Source organism: Lepidochelys kempii, chromosome 1 (genome assembly GCF_965140285.1).
Source record: "Lepidochelys kempii isolate rLepKem1 chromosome 1, rLepKem1.hap1, whole genome shotgun sequence".
NCBI lineage: Eukaryota > Metazoa > Chordata > Testudines > Cheloniidae > Lepidochelys > Lepidochelys kempii.
The window spans coordinates 111,765,041-111,784,499 of record NC_136380.1 but is presented as its reverse complement, the minus strand read 5'-3'; the positions used below and the strand labels follow the sequence as shown (position 1 = coordinate 111,784,499).

The 19,459-nt window shown below is 43.2% G+C and overlaps 2 protein-coding genes and 1 long non-coding RNA gene across 7 annotated transcripts in view; 1 reads left to right on the top strand and 2 right to left on the bottom strand.

Annotated features, from left to right (window-relative positions):
• The window catches only part of LAMP1 (lysosomal associated membrane protein 1), a 32,932-nt gene extending 31,295 nt beyond the window's left edge, over positions 1-1,637 (bottom strand). Inside the window, exon 1 of one of the 2 annotated variants that reach the window (XM_073350412.2) lies at positions 1,484-1,637. In XM_073350412.2, coding sequence (XP_073206513.2) covers positions 1,484-1,529 — 46 coding nt within the window. In that variant the 5' untranslated portion in view covers positions 1,530-1,637. The remainder of the gene's footprint in view (positions 1-1,483) is intronic. The other variant, XM_073350402.2, reaches the window with a different exon arrangement.
• Positions 1,638-1,767: 130 nt separating this feature from the next.
• Positions 1,768-18,098, top strand: LOC140913668 (uncharacterized). 2 transcript variants are annotated; one of them, XR_012159637.2, is made up of 3 exons: positions 1,768-2,074; positions 14,882-15,157; positions 15,853-18,098. It is a non-coding gene; the product is annotated as an uncharacterized LOC140913668 (long non-coding RNA). The 2 variants fall into 2 exon arrangements; XR_012159638.2 differs by lacking the exon at positions 1,768-2,074 and adding an exon at positions 13,164-14,283.
• CUL4A (cullin 4A) overlaps positions 10,357-19,459 on the bottom strand; it is an 84,387-nt gene continuing 75,284 nt past the window's right edge. For all 3 annotated transcript variants that reach the window (XM_073350371.2, XM_073350381.2, XM_073350390.2), the window contains 3 exons: positions 17,163-17,335; positions 16,164-16,316; positions 10,357-11,502 (listed from right to left, as the gene is read on the bottom strand). In XM_073350371.2, the coding sequence (XP_073206472.1) occupies positions 11,407-11,502; positions 16,164-16,316; positions 17,163-17,335 (422 nt within the window). In that variant the 3' untranslated portion in view covers positions 10,357-11,406. The remainder of the gene's footprint in view (positions 11,503-16,163; positions 16,317-17,162; positions 17,336-19,459) is intronic.

The following is a 19,459-nucleotide window of genomic DNA, read 5'->3' as shown; positions in this document are numbered from 1 at the left end:
ATACATCACTGGCAAGGTTCAAAGTTGCACCTTAGACTGGAATTAGGTGAAAGGAGCACTTACAACATGCATCAGGAAAGCCAAAATTAGGCTACATTGCCCTCACAAACCCATTCCTTTCACTGCTTCCCCAAATCCAATAGAGGATCCTTTACTTAGTGATACTGATTTCAGTTTTACTCTCCCTGCAAGTTTTCCCTCCACATTTCAGCAGTAGCAACTACATTTGAGGGATGGAAGTTTAGTTCTATTCCCACTGCACCCTCCCCTATTTCTGCTGAACATACTCAGCAGGGAGCTAATGTTGTCATTTAAAATAGTCACATTAGACAACAAGCCCCTAAAATGAATGGGAAAGTTCACTACACCTGAGAGCTACTGTTTCATCAGTCTGCAGAATCAGCCAGATATCAATGCATTGGTGATGCTCTGAATGTGTTACAAACACAACATTGACTATATGTGTCCTATCTACACTGACCATTAAAGTTGTCAACACCATGTCATTTAACTTAATGGTTCACAGCCATATTCAGGCAGTAGAACTTTGTAGTGCAGTCAAGTTCTCTAGATATTTGATTTTAAGACATCTAAGGGCCAAACAACATAGAAGGCTGTAATCTGACTGTGTATGACCAAAGAATTTCTCTCATGCAGGGGAGGTCTGCTGGGTATTGCTACATCGCTTCCAAGTTTGTGCCTCGGCCTCTCATTTCCTGGCCCCGGGAACACAAAGGAGATGGGAGAGGGTATCAGGGGTTCCACCTGGTATGCCTAGCCTCCAGGGACAGGGTCCATTGAGGACTCACCCTCCACTCAGCCTTAGGAAAGAAGCTTGCCCTTAAACTGTAGTGTACGTTTATCTGGCAAATCCAAGAACACCACACAAGGTTGAGCATCTTTCCAAGAAACCTGAACCCGAACAAGTTTAAAGTTACAACATTAAAATAGAACACAGCAGAGGGAAGCAAGATCAGAGCAAGAGAGATTTTCAGTGCGGAGCAGGAAGAGAGCCCCGCATCCAGCCCAAACTCCTCTGGCCTGACGCCACAAGCCCCTCTCCAGCCCCCACGGCAGCGCCGGAGGGCGGATTTGCTCGCTCAGGGCTCCACGGGGGCTGAAGGAAACGGGACGGGTTTGGACAAGGCGCTGACCGCCCCCCCACCCCACTCCGAGGCAGGCTGCGCTACTCGCTGCCTGCGCCGCCGCTTGCCACAGCCCGGCCCCGCTCTGGGTAGCCGCTGGCGAGGACACAGCGCCGCGGCCCGACGCGTCCACCTGTCACAGGCCAGCCCCAGGCCGCGGCCCCAGCGCGGGGCGGGCCCGGAGCCCCTGCCTAGCCACCAGCTGCCCGCGCCGGGCTGCGCAGCCGGGAAAGGCGGGGCAAGGCCCCGCCGGCGAACCGCGACCGCCTCCGCCACGGACCGAAGATCGGGGCCCCTCCCGGGGGTGAAGCGGCGCGGCCGGGCCCGACGCCTCTTACCGAGCAGCACAGCGGCCAGGGGCAGCCCGCAGCCGATCCGCGCCATAAGGGAGCCGCGTCGGGCAGGAGAGACTCCGCACTACAGCTACCCCTGCTGCCGGACACGAGAGACACCCCCTCCCCCCGCCGAACTTCGCCCGGTCATATGACTGCTGACGCAACCGCTCATGGCGTCACGTGATTCGGCCGCCAAAGAGAGGGGGCGGGGAGACTATCGCGAGAGGATACGAGATGGCGGGGAAGAGGCCCTCCTCCCCCCCCCCCTTCGGTCTTGGCCGGCTTCCTAGGCTGGCCAGGGACCTCCGCACAGGCGGGGCGGGCGTTGCTGGAAGGGTGGGACCGACACATCCGGCGTCCCCCGCCCGCCAGCTGAGTTCCGCCCGGGCCCCTGCAGCCCTTGCCGCGGCCGGACTAAAACCGCCCCGGGCTCGTAGCTCCGGTCGCAGGTGGCTAGACCATAACCCAGCCCAGCCGGCTTCTCGGGGCCGGGAGTGAGGCCGGAGGCGCCCTCAGGGAGCAGTTCAGCTCCTTGGTGGAGTCAGGCCGTGGAAACAATAGGGGGCCCCGGCCGGGCTGGCCCGCGCCTGCGCGGTGAGGGTGCCCTCCGGGGGGGCGGGGCGGGTTATACCTGCCTCGGAGCAGCGGGGGGCGAAGACGTCGGTTAGAAAACCGCGTGCGCGAGGCTGAGCGACCGCGAGGCGAGGCTGGAGGGGCGCCTGGGGCATTTGGCGCGAGGACCGTAGGCTCCTGTTTGGGGCCTGGGGAGACAGGCTCTTAGGTACATTCCTTGTAGGTAAACCAGGTGCTATCACAAGAGTAGTGGACTTCAAAGGTGTCTCTTCTTATGGGAAACAACCTGCAAGGACCTGATTATTGACTAACCCTAGGGCTAAGAAGGGAAAAACTAATATTTAACCTGAAGTTAAAGCTGAAACTTATCTGCCACATCCTCAGCCAGAAAGCTCCTTTAAGAGAAGGTTTGCCCCAGCTCCCAAAAGTCAGGAGAAAGTCAAGGTTTATTTTAAAAATTGATTCTGCTTTATAAAAACAAAACCACCACAGATTGGAAACTATGGAAAAATCACAATTTTTAACTGAGCCCGCTTAGTTCTGTCAGCCTTTCATTTTCCCTTCTAGCTTTACATTTTTTAAAGACACAATACTTATAGTCACAGGTAGCATATTAGAAATGTGAGCTACAGAGCATTCATACTGTAGTTCGTTTCATACATTTCTGATATCTCAATATTCCATCAACATAACTTTTGAACTTTCCATATACTACCATAATTTAATTTTACATGACCCAGCTGTTTGGATATAGAGATATACTAACTCAGTGGTCCCCAACCCTTTTGTGGCCAATAGCACATTCATGTTTTCAGAAGGGTGTGACGGGGGCCAACAATTTTTCTAAGCTTATTTTGTAATTGTACATTAAATAGTACAAAAATAATATTTAATATTATGTAATATATGAATCCATGATAGAAAAGGTAATTTTACATGGAAAAGGTATTAATTAAATTATTCTGCAATTACTCTTTCACCTTACCATGTGAATTTGCTCTTTTTTAATCTACCTGTAAGAAAAATTAAGGCGTTTTTACAAAATAAACAGTTTTCATTTTATTTATTTTTAAAAAGTAAAACATTACATTTGGACCAGCAGTTCAGCATTTATTATTCTTACTTTAACATAGATAGCCGGTAATGGTTAATTAAAAAATATTCTTTGTATTGTTTACAAGTAACAAACAAATATGAAAAAAGTTAAACACAAGTTAATCATACACGCTCATCAGCACTTAATGGAAAATAGGTATAATTAATTCACGTGTTTTTTCTAATAAAGTCTGTGTGATTTTTGGCACTGCATTTCTACAGCCAATTTTTTGTAGTTAGGAGAGTAGGATGATATTTCCGTTCATAAGCAATTGTCAAGATGGGCATCTGTAAGCGGAGATCTGTATTTTGATTTTATGATGTTCATTGTTGAAAACAGAACTTTGCATAGATAAGTGGAACCGAAATAAGATTTTATTTTGTATGTGTCAAGATTCCTCGCCCACTCTGAACTCTAGGGTACAGATGTGGGGACCTGCATGAAAACCTCCTAAGCTTACTTTTACCATCTTAGGTTAAAACTTCTCCAAGGTACAAATTAATTTAATCCTTTGCCCTTGGAATATCCACTGCCACCACCAAACTCTAACTGGGTTTACTGGGAAATGTAGTTTGGACACATCTTTCCCCCCAAAATCCTCCCAACCCTCGCACCCCACTTCCTGGGAAAGGTTTGGTAAAAATCCTCACCAATTTGCATAGGTGACCACAGACCCAAACCCTTGGATCTGAGAACAATGAAAAAGCATTCAGTTTTCTTACAAGAAGACTTTTCATAGAAATAGAAGTAAATATAAGTAAAGGAATCACCTCTGTAAAATCAGGATGGTAGATACCTTACAGGGTAATTAGATTCAAAACATAGAGAATCCCTCTAGGCAAAACCTTAAGTTACAAAAAAGATACACAGACAGGAATAGTCATTCTATTCGGCACAGTTCCTTTCTCAGCCATTTAAAGAAATCATAATCTAACACATACCTAGCTAGATTACTTACTAAAAGTTTTAAGACTCCATTCCTGTTCTATCCCCGGCAAAAGCAGCATACAGACAGACACAGACCCTTTGTTTCTCTCCCTCCTCCCAGCTTTTGAAAGTATCTTGTCTCCTCATTGGTCATTTTGGTCAGGTGCCAGCAAGGTTACCTTTAGCTTCTTAACCCTTTACAGGTGAGAGGATTTTTCCTCTGGCCAGGAGGGATTTTAAAGGGGTTTACCCTTCCCTTTATATTTATTACAGTATGCTACATTTTTTAAGGCAGGAAACTTTTTTCTGTCAACCAGATTCCAAAAGTTTTCATCGGTTGCGCAGAATTTTAGAACAGTATCATTTTGAAGGTCCAAAATCTCCAGTTCCACATCTTCAGTTCTTACTTGAATGAGACTCACAATTGATGTAGCCATTTCTGTTACCTCTATTTGGCAAGTAAAAGGATTCACAAGAAAGGAAACTACAGGCTCAGTGATGGTGAACTGTTGAAATCTCTTTTCAAATTGTTCCAAAGTGTTTGAATGTGGATAACAAATGGTAATGGGTTAAAATCACTGTCACATACCATTTTCTTCATACTTGGGAAATGTAGCGAGACTTAGGCTTCATATGTGACATCCACAGGATCAGTTTTGCTTTGAATGGTTTTACAGAACCTATCATTTGAGCCACATGTTTGTCTTGTCCCTGGAGCTCAAGATTTAAAAATGTTCAATTTGTCAGTGATGTCGGCAAGAAAAGCCCAGTCCATTAACCGGCTGGAGTCTTCTAGTTGCTTGAAGTTCTGTTTTGTGGACTTCAGATCTCTTCAGTTAGGCTTACAAAACGTGCAAAAACTTTACCTTTGCTCAGCCATCATACTTCTGTGTGCAAGATAAGATCAGATTGTTTATCATCAACATCTTCGAACGGGGCCTTAAAAAGTCGGTGTTGCAAACGTTTCGCTCGAATAGAGTTAATTATTTTAATAACGGCATTCATGACGTGTTGAAAAGAAAGAACTTTGACGCACAAAGCTTCTTGGTGGATAATGCAATGATAAGACAAAGTTCAGAAAGGATTTATTCTTTTTGCAGAGTGCAATGAATCCATTGGCGCTGCCCATCATTGCTGGTGCCCCATCTGTGGTGATCGCAGACAGCTTGTGTAGTGGCATTCTAATTGACATTGTGTATGATTTGAATAAATGATAGATGTCCTCACCCTTTGTTCACCCCTTCATAGGCAATACTTTTAGTAACTCTTCTTTTACTGTGAAGTCACTAAATACCATCCTCACCATAACTGCCAACTGCGCTGTATCCAATATATCTGTCGACTCATCAAACTGCAGTGAAAACCAGTCACATATTTCCAAGTCATCCTTTAGCTGAGTTTGCATGTCGCTTGAAATTGCATGTATCCTCCCCGTAACTGTGCTTGATAACTGCAAGTCTTGTATTGCCGACAAAATCTCATGCTTGTTAGGAAATCCTTGAAACAGGCTATCAGCACCAGTCAAAAATGCTTCCTTCAACAATTCAATATCTTGAAATGTTTTTTTCTTCTTTGCGAGCAGATGCGCAATTTTAAAGGAAGCAATAGTAGCACTTTTAGACTTTACCACTTGTCTAGTGAAAACAGATTGCTGAACAGATAGGTTTGATTAGAGTTGATTAATTTTCTTCTCTCTCAACTCAGATTTAAGTGGATGGCTAAAGTCAAAAGAGCCATGATTAGTTTGGAAATGGCGTTCGACATTAAGTTTTTTCAGCACTGCAACAGTACCACTGCACAATAAGCAAACACATTTTCCTTTATTTTCAATAAAACAATAGGATTCTTCCCACTCTGTGGTGAAATAATTCCTACTTTGTCTTTTATTTGAACCACTCATTTTGGGGCAAAATGTTCAAAAAATAATAAATCGCAAAGCACAAGAAAACAGAAGTATCAGTGCAGTGGAAGAATATTCACATACATGGCCAGCTCCAGGTACCAGCAGAGCAAGCATGTGCCTGGGGCAGCACATGCGACAGGGTGGCATTCCGTCCATTCTTGGGGCAGCAGAGTCCGAGCAGGGTTTTTTTTTGGTGGGGGCAGTTTTGGGCAGCGTGGAGAGAAACCAGAGAGAAGCTGCGGCCCTGCAACTGACAGGGACAGAGAACACCGGTGACCGCAGCCTGCAGCCCCAGAGTTCTCTGTCCCCAGCAGGCACCAGGCCGTGGCTTCTCTTCCCTGCTAGGCACTAGGCGGGCGTGCGTAAATGCCCTGGCGGGCACCATGGGACATTTATGTGGGGACCACTGCAGTAACTCTTTGTACGACCCATGGAATCTTTGTATGCAGTGTTGTTATAGCCATGTTGGTCCCAGGATATTACAGAGAAGGTGGGTGAGGTAATACATTTTATTGGACCAACCTTAGTGAAAGCTCAAAAGCTTGTCTCTGTCACCAACAGATGTTGGTTCAATAAAAGAGATTACCTCCTCCATCTGGAACTATGGGAAATGCCTCAGTCTGCTTTTGCCAAATCAGAAATTGTTAAAAGATAATCCTAAGGAAGGTCAAGTCTACACAATCACTGTATGATTAAAAGGTATTGAAAGTTTCAGTAGACACTGAAGATGACCATATAATGGATAGATATGCTTCATAGTTCTAGGTTAAGGGATCCTAGTTGAGGCTGTTTGTGTGAAGTTAACTGCACTTTTGCATACTTTAAAAAAAAAAAAGGGGGGGAGAAGGTGTTGTAAAGTAGAATCATAGTTTAGGATTTATAGATTTTTCTAAAATTCATGTGTTTTGAAAAAAACTAGAAAATTCTATTAAGACTTCTTTGGCTAACCCAGTGCAAAAAAGCAGCAAGGTAGTGTTAGCCAGTGCATTTAGGTTATGTTTACATACACGACATGAATAGCTATTTATTATATAAATACCATATACATGTGTGTGTGCTGGGTAATTATGCTAAGTTGTACACTACTTATTTTTACTCATTTATGCTTCGGCATATATCCCATGATGCCCTGGGAGACGTATAGCTCAGCACTTGGCTTAAGCAAATACAAAAACTGTCAAAAACTAGATGTACGAGCATTATGAAACAAAGGTAGAATGTAGTACAAGGAAATAATGAAAGATGTATGAATGCTTTGTATTAGGGAGTATCTTCATGCCCCTTAACATTTGGTATTTAATATTCAAACGAAAGATGGGGAAGTACAAGGAGGCACCAAAGACAAAGCTGGCTTGTTAAACTTTAAGTGCTCTGTTACTTGTAAACAGCTATGCTATAAAAGATGGCCAGTTTAAGGGGGCACTTAGGAAGCACATTCTCTGTACAAGATGAACTGAACACACTGCAAGACTTCAGTTCCTGGGCAGGATTGGTGATGTATTAACTTTTTCATGTACCGTAGTGTGTTTTATCTTTAGATAATAAATTTGGCTGAGCTTGGTTATGTAGTCTCTTGAATATTCTTAATATCAAATGGCAAGTATAATCAATTAATTGGCTATACCTTTTAGTCCATAAAAATGTGTTGTCATAAAGATGGTTAGATGCTGTAGTGGAAAAGAAGATATGGAGCACAGGATATTGTAATATGATTATTTCGCTTGCCCAGCTTGGTTAAAGGATATCCTCTCTCTCATGCTTTAGAACTATTTGTCTTACCCCTGAAATTCTGTTTCTAGTAAGTTTCATGGTGCAGAGAATGAAGGAGGGTCAGCTCTTCATCAGGAAGGTAAATCACTTGGTTACTCTCCTCATCATGTTAATCAATCCTGGGAGAGAAACCTTTATGTCCTGAGCTACTTTTCTATAGTCTTACTTGAGGCCTATGAGATAGGCTACAGGCAGCATGCTTCAACATAACCTCTTCCTAGTACACGAAAAAATAGTTACACCTCTTTTTCCTCCTCTCCCCACAAAAAAAAAGGCACAACCCCCCAAAACTCTCCCTCTCCAAAAAAAACCCAGAGCCCAGATATGGTATTTAACTGTTGGAGTCCTCAAGAGGCACCTTATGCTAAGAGGTAGTTTCATTCCTGTTTTGTAACTGGGAAGCAGAGTCAGAGGGGAATCCTCTGTATTTTAAGTCTTTTTATTTATATAACTGTAAAGTTACCTTCCATCCTGATTTTGCAAGTATGATTCTTTTTTTTTTAATAAATAAAATTATTCTTTTAAGAACCTGCTTGATTTTCAGTGACCTAAAACCCAAAGGGTTTGGTCTGTGCTCACATTGTAACCAATTGGTTAATATATTGTTTTCAAGCCTCCCCAGGAAAGGGGGTGAAGGGGCTTAGGGGGATATTTTGGGAGAATAGGGACTCCAGGTGACCCTTTCCTGAATTTTTGTGTGAATCACTTGGTGGTGGCAGCAATACCATCCAAGGACAAAGAAAAGAATTTGTGCCTTAAGGAAGTTTTTAACCTAAGCTGGTAAAATATAAGCTATGGGGATCTTTCATGCGGGTCCCCACATCTGTACCACAGAATTCACCAATTTTTTAAACAAGCATCTAATGAACACTTTCATTAGTGTCTGAATATGAATCAGCAGCGGAGAAATTGGGGCTTGAGTGGCAATTACTGTTTGTGCTAATTTAGGGACAATTTAGATAATAGGTTGGCTTTAATTTACACGATATACTACTGCCATATCAGGGGTGAATAAAGAATGTTTGGCCTCTAATACTAGAGATGTGTATATCTGGTACCATAATCAGACAATTACAGTATTATTTTACAATATTATTACCATATGCCATTTTCATTATAGTGGCACAGAGACTGTACAACCTTCAGTCTCAGTCACTGCAACAAAAGTCCTCATTGTGATATAAACACAAGGAACTGTACTAAGATCAACTCATTTCACATAAGCCAATAAACATCCGGTCACTAGTGACTTGGATGCAAATGTATTAGTTTTAAAATGGTTACTCATTTGTTTGGGCTGCAAAAATTCTAACAAAAAAAGATTCTAAAAAATCTTATTGCTATACGAGTGAGAGTAATTTGGCTAACAAATACCACTCTCTAGGTATGTTTTTTTTTATTACATAGCTCAGAATTCTTGTCTGTCAATTACCTTGCTTCCACAGGGAGAGCCATTTCACTTGTTGATGAAAATATATCTTATCGTTAATAGCATCAATTTTTTTTAACAATTTGTTTTTAATCAAACACTAGTCAGAAAGTTAAGAGTTTATTTTTTGGGTGGAGGGCAGGAAAGATAAGGTAGAGCAGTGGTTCTCAATCAGGAGTCCGGGGCCGCCTGGGGGGGCCACCAAGCAGGGTCAGCATTAGACTTGCTAGGTCCCAGGGCAGAAAGCCAAAGCCCCACCGCATGGGGCTGAAGCCTGGGTCCCTGAGCCCTGACACCCAGGGCAGACACCAAAGTCTGAGCAATGTAGCTTTGCGGGGGGCTCCCTGTGGCTTGGGGCCATGGGCAGTTGCCCTGTTTGGTACCCCCACTGCCGGCCCTGGCTTTTGTATGAAGAAAAACAGTTGTTGTGACAAGGTGGGCAGTGGAATTTTTATAGCATGTTGGGGGCGGAGGGGGCTCAGAAAGAAAAAGATTAAGAACCCCTGAGGTAGAGAGCATTGTTCAAATAGCATAGGTTACTGGATTACTGCCCATCACTCACAAGTCTGTAGTCTGATGAAACCTCTGCCACGTTACATTTGTGTGTTTATTACATAAAGCTTTTTATTTTAAATCACCAAAAACAGCAGTATGTTTTAGCAAACTGACTTTGGCAGATTGTGATGTGAATAGGGAATAAATAAATTAGTTAAAAGTTAGGGTCTGTTAATTAATATTCAATGACAGATTGAGATAAAGTGTCAAATTCACATGGTGGCTAAGAAATTAATATTTAATATATATCAATGAGATTTTATTTGAATTAACTAAAGATTTAAATATTAAAGCAAGTTAAAATATAAATCTACATTAAATTACAATATTAAATAGCTTTTAAATACTTTTATTGTACTAAACATATGATAGGGAGTTTGATTTCTAACACAGAGGAAAGGGAATAAAAATAATTCAAAGAATGCAATACAATTAGTGAGACCAGATGACAGAATGAGGACTTTAATATAGAAACCCACAAGATGTCAGCTTTTAGCAATGGATACTTAAGAAAGGGTCGTGGACTTATAATTTATGCACAAAAATCATATTATATAAATTTAGTAATTTTTTTTCCAAGAAAATATTGCTTAGTTAAATTCTCATTAGACCATGATCAAAACTCCTTTGGTAGCTTTTAATCAGAATGAAACACCATTATGCAAATCCTGTAAAATAAAACAGAGGCTTGTAAATATTACCACAAGAAAGTATCTTCCTTAGAGTTATAATTATCTAACAGATCTACATGTTCTTCATTCTTTATTTCAAATCAACTTACATATATACAATATGTAACAGGGAACTCACAAAATCCTTAGTCTCTCAAGACAAAAATCTATTACTTCACATCAAAACTGTAAAGCCTTTGAAATCTTCTCTTCCTGTGTTGAGTACACTGTACAGTAATTATCTTATATTTGTCTCTAAAGGCAACACTAAATTTTACTGAAGTTTTACATAAACAGTAATGCAAATCACTTGCCTTAGAGCAAAAAATTCCACAAATGAATACCTTAGCTAAGTAATCAGACAGCTCACTACAGACATTTTAACACAGTTGTCCTCTTGGCACTTTGAAGATTTCACTTCAAAACCTGATTTATCCAAACCAGACTGAAGTTTAGAACTATTTTGAAAGAAAATTAAACAAACATGAAAACAGTATCAAGGTGCATAATTTCAAAAATTCACTGAGTGTTGGTACATAAAGGGTTAATCAATTAAAAGGGATTTTAAAAGATACCCGAGTGATTTTTGTAGCTAAAGAATGCAGCATTAAGGGTCTTTATGGATGTGCTGTCATGAACACATACATAAATAAGCCAGACTTGCATCTCTGTCACAGAAAAAGAGAATATTTTTTTACCTTCCCTTCCAACTTCAAAAAGTTAATTTTAAACAAAGGAGAACAAACATATTTTGAAGTATTCAAAAGAACAAATGGAAGAACTAAAAAATAAAAGATGTGCCATTTAAAAATCACTAAGGAGTCTTGACAAGGATGATCCAAGAAACCTTTCCTTTGCTTCTCATCCACACCAGTGCATGCGGCTGGTTGAATAGTATACATCAACTTGAGATCTGCTAAAAGTAAAGTCTGGAAATAGCATAGGTATTCAATGTCCTGAATACATTATTCTGGTGTTTTTTAGAAAAAAAAGTTCTCTCCGTTATGCAACGTAGTGGTATTGATTGGGGTTGTCTTTGTCTCTCTCCATGTAGTCTCTATCTATGAGAGATTCAATTCTTTTTTTCAAGTCTCCAGGCTGTAAGAAAAGATCAAATTGGTATTCTGTTTAGTAATATAAATGAAATATAAAAAGAATTTTTTATTTTCAATCCCACTATAGTAAAATGAGGGCGGTAATCTTTATTTTAAAAATTGGCTCTATAAATTGTATAACAAAATACATCAAATTAAAAATGCATTTCTAAATATAAAAATATATAAACTCCTGGTAAAACCTGCTGACTTCCCCCTCTCATTGTTAAAGAAAACATTTTAACATTTGAATCTTTGATTTTGAGTCAACCATTAAATTCTACACTACTTATTTTTTCATCTTTTAGAAGGATAGAAAAGAATAGAAAAAAAATAATAAAAAAGACAGTTACCTTTCCCGTAACTGGTGTTCTTTGAGATGTGTTGCTCATGTCCATGCCATATTAGGTGTGTGTGCTTGTGGGAAGGTTTTCCCTCAGTGGTATCTGTAGAGGACTGGCTCTGGTCTAATCTAATCGCCTTTTATGATGAGATTACTGGTTCAGTGGATGAAGGGAAAGCAGTGGATGTATTGTTTCTTGACTTTAGCAAAGCTTTTTACACGGTCTCCCACAGTATTCTTGTCAGCAAGTTAAGGAAGTATGGGCTGGATGAATGCACTATAAGGTGGGTAGAAAGCTGGCGAGATTGTCGGGCTCAGCGGGTAGTGATCAATGGCTCCATGTCTAGTTGGCAGCCGGTATCAAGTGGAGTGCCCCAAGGGTCGGTCCTGGGGCCGGTTTTTTGTATTTTGCGGATGATACTAAACTGGGAGGAGTGGTAGATACGCTGGAGGGGAGGGATAGGATACAGAAGGACCTAGACAAATTGGAGGATTGGGCCAAAAGAAATCTGATGAGGTTCAATAAGGATAAGTGCAGAGTCCTGCACTTAGGACGGAAGAATCCCATGCACCGCTACAGACTAGGGACCGAATGGCTAGGCAGCAGTTCTGCGGAAAAGGACCTAGGGGTGACAGTGGACGAGAAGCTGGATGAGAGTCAGCAGTGTGCCCTTGTTGCCAAGAAGGCCAATGGCATTTTGGGATGTATAAGTAGGGGCATAGCGAGCAGATCGAGGGACGTGATCGTTCCCCTCTATTCGACATTGGTGAGGCCTCATCTGGAGTAGTGTGTCCAGTTTTGGGCCCCACACTACAAGAAGGATGTGGATAAATTGGAGAGAGTCCAGCGAAGGGCAACAAAAATTATTAGGGGTCTAGAACACGACTTATGAGGAGAGGCTGAGGGAGCTGGGATTGTTTAGCCTGCAGAAGAAAAGAATGAGGGGGGATTTGATAGCTGCTTTCAACTACCTGAAAGGGGGTTCCAAAGAGGATGGCTCTAGACTGTTCTCAATGGTAGCAGATGACAGAACGAGGAGTAATGGTCTCAAGTTGCAGTGGTGGAGGTTTAGATTGGATATTAGGAAAAACTTTTTCACTAAGAGGGTGGTGAAACACTGGAATGCGTTACCTAGGGAGGTGGTAGAATCTCCTTCCTTAGAGGTTTTTAAGGTCAGGCTTGACAAAGCCCTGGCTGGGATGATTTAACTGGGAATTGGTCCTGCTTCGAGCAGGGAGTTGGACTAGATGACCTTCTGGGGTCCCTTCCAACCCTGATATTCTATGATTCTATGGTGCCCCCTGGAGTGGCGCACACATGCGCTATAAGGGGCGCTGCCAGCTCCTCCCACCCTCAGTTCCTTCTTGCTAGAAACTCTGACAGTGGGGAAGGAGGACGGGTTGTAGAATGGACATGAGCAACACATCTTAAAGAACACCAGTTACGGAAAAGGTAACATTCTTTTCTTCTTCAAGTGCTTGCTCATGTACGTTCCATATTAGGTGACTCCCACGCAGTGCGAATGGAGGCAGGTAGGAGTTCACCAACGCGTAGATTGCAACACAGCTCTGCCGAACTCAGCATCATCTCTGGCCTGCTGAATGATGGCGTAGTGCGCTGTGAACGTGTGAACTGGGCTCTGCAAATGTTCTGAATAGGGATGTGCGCCAGGAAGGCTGCCGAAGACACCTGAACTCTGGTTGAGTGGGCACTCACAATCAGTGGCAGCGGAACTTGTGCCAGTTCATAACTGATCCAGATGCAGGAGGTGATCCAGTTGGAAACCCTCTGCGAGGACACTGGGAGGCCCTTTTCCAGGTGATCTCTGGACTGGGAATAGACAGTCACGAGCCACTGCTGTAAGGGTCGCATCCAGAGCCTGACATGGCAGACGACATATGTACATGCTGCCATGTGTCCCAGCAAGGGCAGACAAACCCTGGCCCTGGCTAGGGGGAACATGGAGACTACCATGCAGAGGTCCATCAATGCTTGGAACCTCTCCTGCAGCAGCAACACTCTGGTGCAGGTGGAGTCGAGCACCGCTCAGATGAACTCTATCCTCTGCACTGGAACCAACGTCGACTTTTGTCGTTTACCAGCAAGCCCAGGATCTGCACGTGGCCAACATCCCTTTTGACTTGGGACCTGGACTGACCTTTGATCAGCCAGTCGTCAAAGTACGGGTAGATCTGGATACCCTGATGCCTGAGTTAAGCTGCTACCACTGACGTGCACTTGATAAACACCCTTGGTGCTGTCGCAAAGCTGAAAGGGAGGACCACAAACTGGTAGTGGTCTGATCTCATCATGAAGCATAGGAAGCGCCTGTGTCCTTGGAAGAACGCTATATGAAAGTACTTCAAGTTAAGGGTGGCATACCAGTCTCCTGGATCCAGGGAGGGGATGACAGAGACCATGCGGAACCTCAACTTCTTTAGGTATTTGTTGAGATCTCGTAGGTCCAGGATGGGCCGTAGATCACCCTTGGCTTTTGGGATTAAGTAGTACTGGGAATAGACCCCCTTGTTCCTGTACTCACGGGGAACCTATTCCACCGCACCCAGCTGCATCAATCCTTCTACCTTCTGTGCGAGGAGACTCTCGTGAGAGGGGATCCCTGAAGAGGGATGGTGAAGCAGGGTGGGGGGTAGACAGAAACTGTAGGATATAACCCTGCGCCACTGTACTGAGGACCCAACGGTCTGAGGTTATGGTGGTCCATGCCAGGAGGAAAAAAGAAAGGCTGTTGGAAAAAGGCGGGATAGATAGATCTGGGGTATAGTCTGGTAGGTCTGAGTGCACCCTAAAAATGCCTGCTTGCTCCCCTGCTTATTGCGGGTCGAGCCTGATTGGGTGGAGGGAGCGGGTGGGTGGCTTGCGCGGAGTTTGTAGCCCCTGCTCTTTTTGTGGGGCAGCTCCCTTGGCTGTGGTTTCAACTGCTTACAGACTGGACCGAGGATGTACAGCCCTAGAGTTTTCAGGGTAGTGCGGGAGTCAGTAAGCTCAATGGCCTTAAGATGTCTTTTCTGCAAACAGGCCTGGCTGTGGAAGGGAAGGTCCTGCATTGACTGCTGAGCCTCTGTTGACAGACCCAAGAGGAGCAGCCAGGATGCCCACTGCATGGAGATGGCCAAGGCCATAGCACAAGCCGCAGAGTCAGCCACATTTGAGAGAGCTGCCCAGAGAGCTGGCATACTCTCTGGCATACTGGCCACTTCGTTGAGCCTGCCTCCGAGGCATGACAGCTCAGAGCAGGCGAGCGCTGGTGGGACTCCATGATGGGGAGCGGTGTCACTGAGATGCAGACACACGGTAAGGTCCCCAAGCAGGTTTACCCTTGGACTGGGCTACCGCCAAAGCCGGTGTGGGCGGCATCGGTAACGACAGGATCTCCTACACTGCCTGCAGGGTCTCTGGTGTCGACGGGACATCTAGATGACGGAGGTCCTCGTCACTGTCTCAGGTGGCAGGCATAGTGCCCAGTGGGCTGGACCACTGAACTTGAGCTGGGGCCCGACTCCCTGATGGAGGCATCAAGCCACTCGCCACGGGTCTTTATTCTCCTCTGGGCCTGTCCTTTCCCTTATGGGAAATGGGGGATCTTCCCCTTGTGGTTCTCTTTGGCTTCTTGACCGGAGCCGGGGAGGGGGGATCGGTGCTGGCTCAAAGACGGTGCTGGCGGGGTGCTCTGCACGGACGCTGTAGTGCTTGAGGCCAAGTTGGACCTGGATGCTGGGGTCAGGGACTCCAGCAGGAGCGACTCCAGGTCTGACTCCATCAGGAGCGCCCTCAGACAGATGTGTCTGTCCTTTTTTTGTTTGGGTTTGAAGGATTTACAGATGCGACACTTGGCGCTTGTGTGTCCTTTGCCTAGACACCTCAAACAATTAGCGTGCGGGTCGCTGATATGCATAGGCCACTTACAATAATCGCAGGGCTTAAAGCCTGGGGACCAGGCTAGCATTAGCACTAAGGGAACTATTAACTATTTTACAACTACTTTACAGGAAACGTTTGGAAGAAACACTGAATGAAACAAAACGATAGCCGAAGCAGCAGATGTTCCAGCACTGTCACTGGCGGCAAGAAGGAACTGGAGATGGGGGAGCCGGCAGCGCCCCTTATACCGCAGCATGTGTGCGCCACTCCAGGGGGCGCCAGAGCCGTTCCCCTACGGATACCACTGAGGGAAAAAATGCCAGTACCAGTGCATGTGGCGAGCACACACACCTAATATGGAATGGACATGAGTGAGCACTCGAACCAGACATTTAAAAAAAATTCTAGTATGGATTGAAAGGAAATTGAGTTCACTTACCTTTACTGGAAATTTCAGCTGATTATACAATTCAGAAACAAGAAGGTTATGGCAGAGTGTCTTTCTCATCTTCATTATTCGTACAATAGCAGCATCAATCTGATATTGTCTATCTTGAAACACTCTTTCAGTTGTGCTAACCTGTTCTTCAACCTAAAGGACAAGACAACATGCATCAAGCAGTCTTTCAATTGCCAATTTTCCTGTCTCTGAATGTTTGTTTAAGCTTTAGGGAAATATACAATTAATAAGTGGAAGGAAACAACATTCATTTATTCTTCTCTTTCTGACAGACAAGCACACACACCTAAAACCTGGGCTCTCGGATGTTCTGATGCTGTTAAAGGAAACTAAGGATACAAATGAAGCATATGCAAAGAAAATTCACATAGTTCTTATAAAGAGTAAACTTGATAAACCAAACTACAATTAAAAAAACAACAGTATTTATTTAATTAAGAAATACATCAATACAGATGAGGTTTCTACTAAACCTTAATGTATATGAGCCTTCTGAAATAGAGAATAATTCCAGGACTGTACGCTTCAAGGAGTTCTGTATGCTAAAGACAAAGAAAACAACTGGACATGCTAATTAAACACGTCAATCATGCTGACCCCAGGAATTGGGATCCATTCCCAAAGTCATTCACAGCAACAGAGGGGATGATAATTATTTCAATAACTCTCTTATCTCCAAATAAAAACCGTTGATGTGTTAACAGCATTACTTCTGTTCTGTTCAATCAATGTGATGTCAATACTTCAACTACATTGTCCAAACAATTAAGATATATTGAAAGGAATGTGAGCTCATACCAATTTAGGACACAAACGGACTACCAATGAGACTAGAAATATTTCTCCCCTCCCAGGATGAGAAAAATATTGCTGGAAATGCAGAGACTGTGTCAACTCAGCCAGGACATATAGGTAAGCAAGGTACAATATCAGTTTAATCAAAATAAATGCAAAGAGTAAGAGTATTTTAATACATACTGTTTCTTTCATCTGTATTTGGTTGATCTTTATTCTAAACAATTTATGCTTGAATTCACCATTAAAGATGAATTTGTCTCCATCTTCTACATCCTTGCCTTTTGGATTTTTAATCAATACCCGTGCTTTCCCACAGGCCAAACTCTGCAAGGTTCTTCGCAATTCACTGTCCTCTGTAAACAGGTTAAAAATACAATAAAAAGCTGACTGTAACTTTGAAATATTAAATTGTTAATTTATAAAATACAAGTTAAAACATTCCTCCTTTTCTGACGTATATTGCTAATAATTTCTTCTAACTCATTCCTAATTATGCAATGTAATTCACAACTTTAAAGGCCCAATCCTGCAGATCTTACTTATACCTAAGAACTAACAGTATTTCAACATTGTACAAGACATGAACAAAGACGTGGCCCCAGCCTCAAGGAGTTTACAATCCAAAAAAACCAAAGATCAGACAAGAATGTACTAGGAGACTTAGAGATTTTAAAAAAAGAAAAAAAGGGGGTAAATTGTGTTACCCTGAGCTTCATCAGTGGGTACTGTGATATGAGTATGTTCTAACATGAATATTATGCTAACAGAAACAAGTGGACAACTGTTCATGCTACCAGGAAAACATTTATGCACTAAAAATAATACGATACGGAAGAACTAGAAACCAAGGAATGACATAATAAATCTTAATATGTAAAACGCAAAGTCAAAAGCAACTTTGGTGTTAGGCAAAACAAACATGAATACACTAAACATTAAACTTCATGAAGACTTTTGTTAAAGCCCTGAAAATTTCTAAGTGAATATGCATTTTGTTGTTCTCTGCCTAGTCTCTTGAATACCATTGCCTGCAATATAAAAACCATAATAAAGTGAGTTAGGATAGCACTGTGTGTAGACCTGTGAACTGAAATAGCAAAGATTTTGCAAGCTAGAGCTGAAGTGCATTGGAAGAGTTGAGTAAAATGATAACATCATTAGGTTTAAAATTAGCCCTTTTAGTTAGAGAATAGTTTAGCTTTCACATTCCTGCAACACCACCATTAAGAAAACCCTTTTTATTCCTTCTTTTGATGTAAGGGAGTGGACGGACAATTATTTATAAAGATATTAAATTTACAAAAATATTAGATTGCAATAATTAAACAATCACCTATATGCTTTATGTTTTTGAAGCACTATATCTGAAGCACTATAAAGAATGGTTACTCTCCATTAACTGTGGTTCTTCAAGATATATTGTCCACATTCCACTTCTGGTGTGCATGCATCCCAAGCACAGAAAATTGGATTGTTTTTGAATAGCAGTTGAGGCCACAACTGTGCCCTGTAAACTGCGGGTATGTCTATACAGCAATTTAAGCCCAGGTCTGAACCCAGGCTCAAGCCAAACACCCCTTGTGTCTATACTGCAATTGTGCTAATCTAGGGCTCAGACCCAAGGTCCCAGGACCTGCCAGGCTAGAGGCTCCAAGCCTCTGGGACCTAGGGTCCGAGCCCTATTGGTTTCCTGTGGGTATGTGGTCCCAACTTGACTTAGGTCCTAGATGTCCTCCAGATATATCCCGAAGTTCCTGGCAGCAGAGGAGCAGTGCTGCAGGCAGCCAGCGCAGTGGCTCTTGCTCCTGGGTCCACCCTGCCCTATCTGCGGCTGTGGGACAGGAACGGCCAGGCAGTGCGCACTGTGAGGGTGATAAGTGGGAGCCAACCCCAAAACTTCCCCGCAGCCTCCTGAAGATCCATTATCCCTGCCTCCCAGGGTGCAGCAGGAGCAGGGATAGGGGATCCTCAGGCGGTGCTGGAGCACATTGCACCCCAAGCCTCGGGCATGCACTTCATCACTCTGCAGCCGGCAGCAGCCAGACTGGTGTGTGTGTGTTTTCCTCTGATACCTTCATTTTATGTCAAATTTCAAAACAGACAGACACCTTCTTTGAACTTCCCACTTTAAAAATTAAGAATGGCAACATTTCATTTAATAATTTGACAGTCCTGGAGAGATTGATGTTCTAATTATCCTCAGAATAGATGCACATGGGCATTTTCCTGCCAATATGACTCAGCTTAGAGCTGGAGAGCCCAATTCTCACATTAGTTGGTAGTTGACTAGCAAGCCTTCTCAAACTGCAGTCGTTCTACTGAGACAGCCACCAAAGGAGCTACTTATGCCGTTTATGTATTCATGTGTTCCTTATGGGCACCCGAGTCCCATTAATAGCACCACTGCAGTTAGGAAACAGGGTGGGCAAGAGAGTTTGTCCACAGTGCTACGCATTTGAAGGGCTAGAGTGTCGACA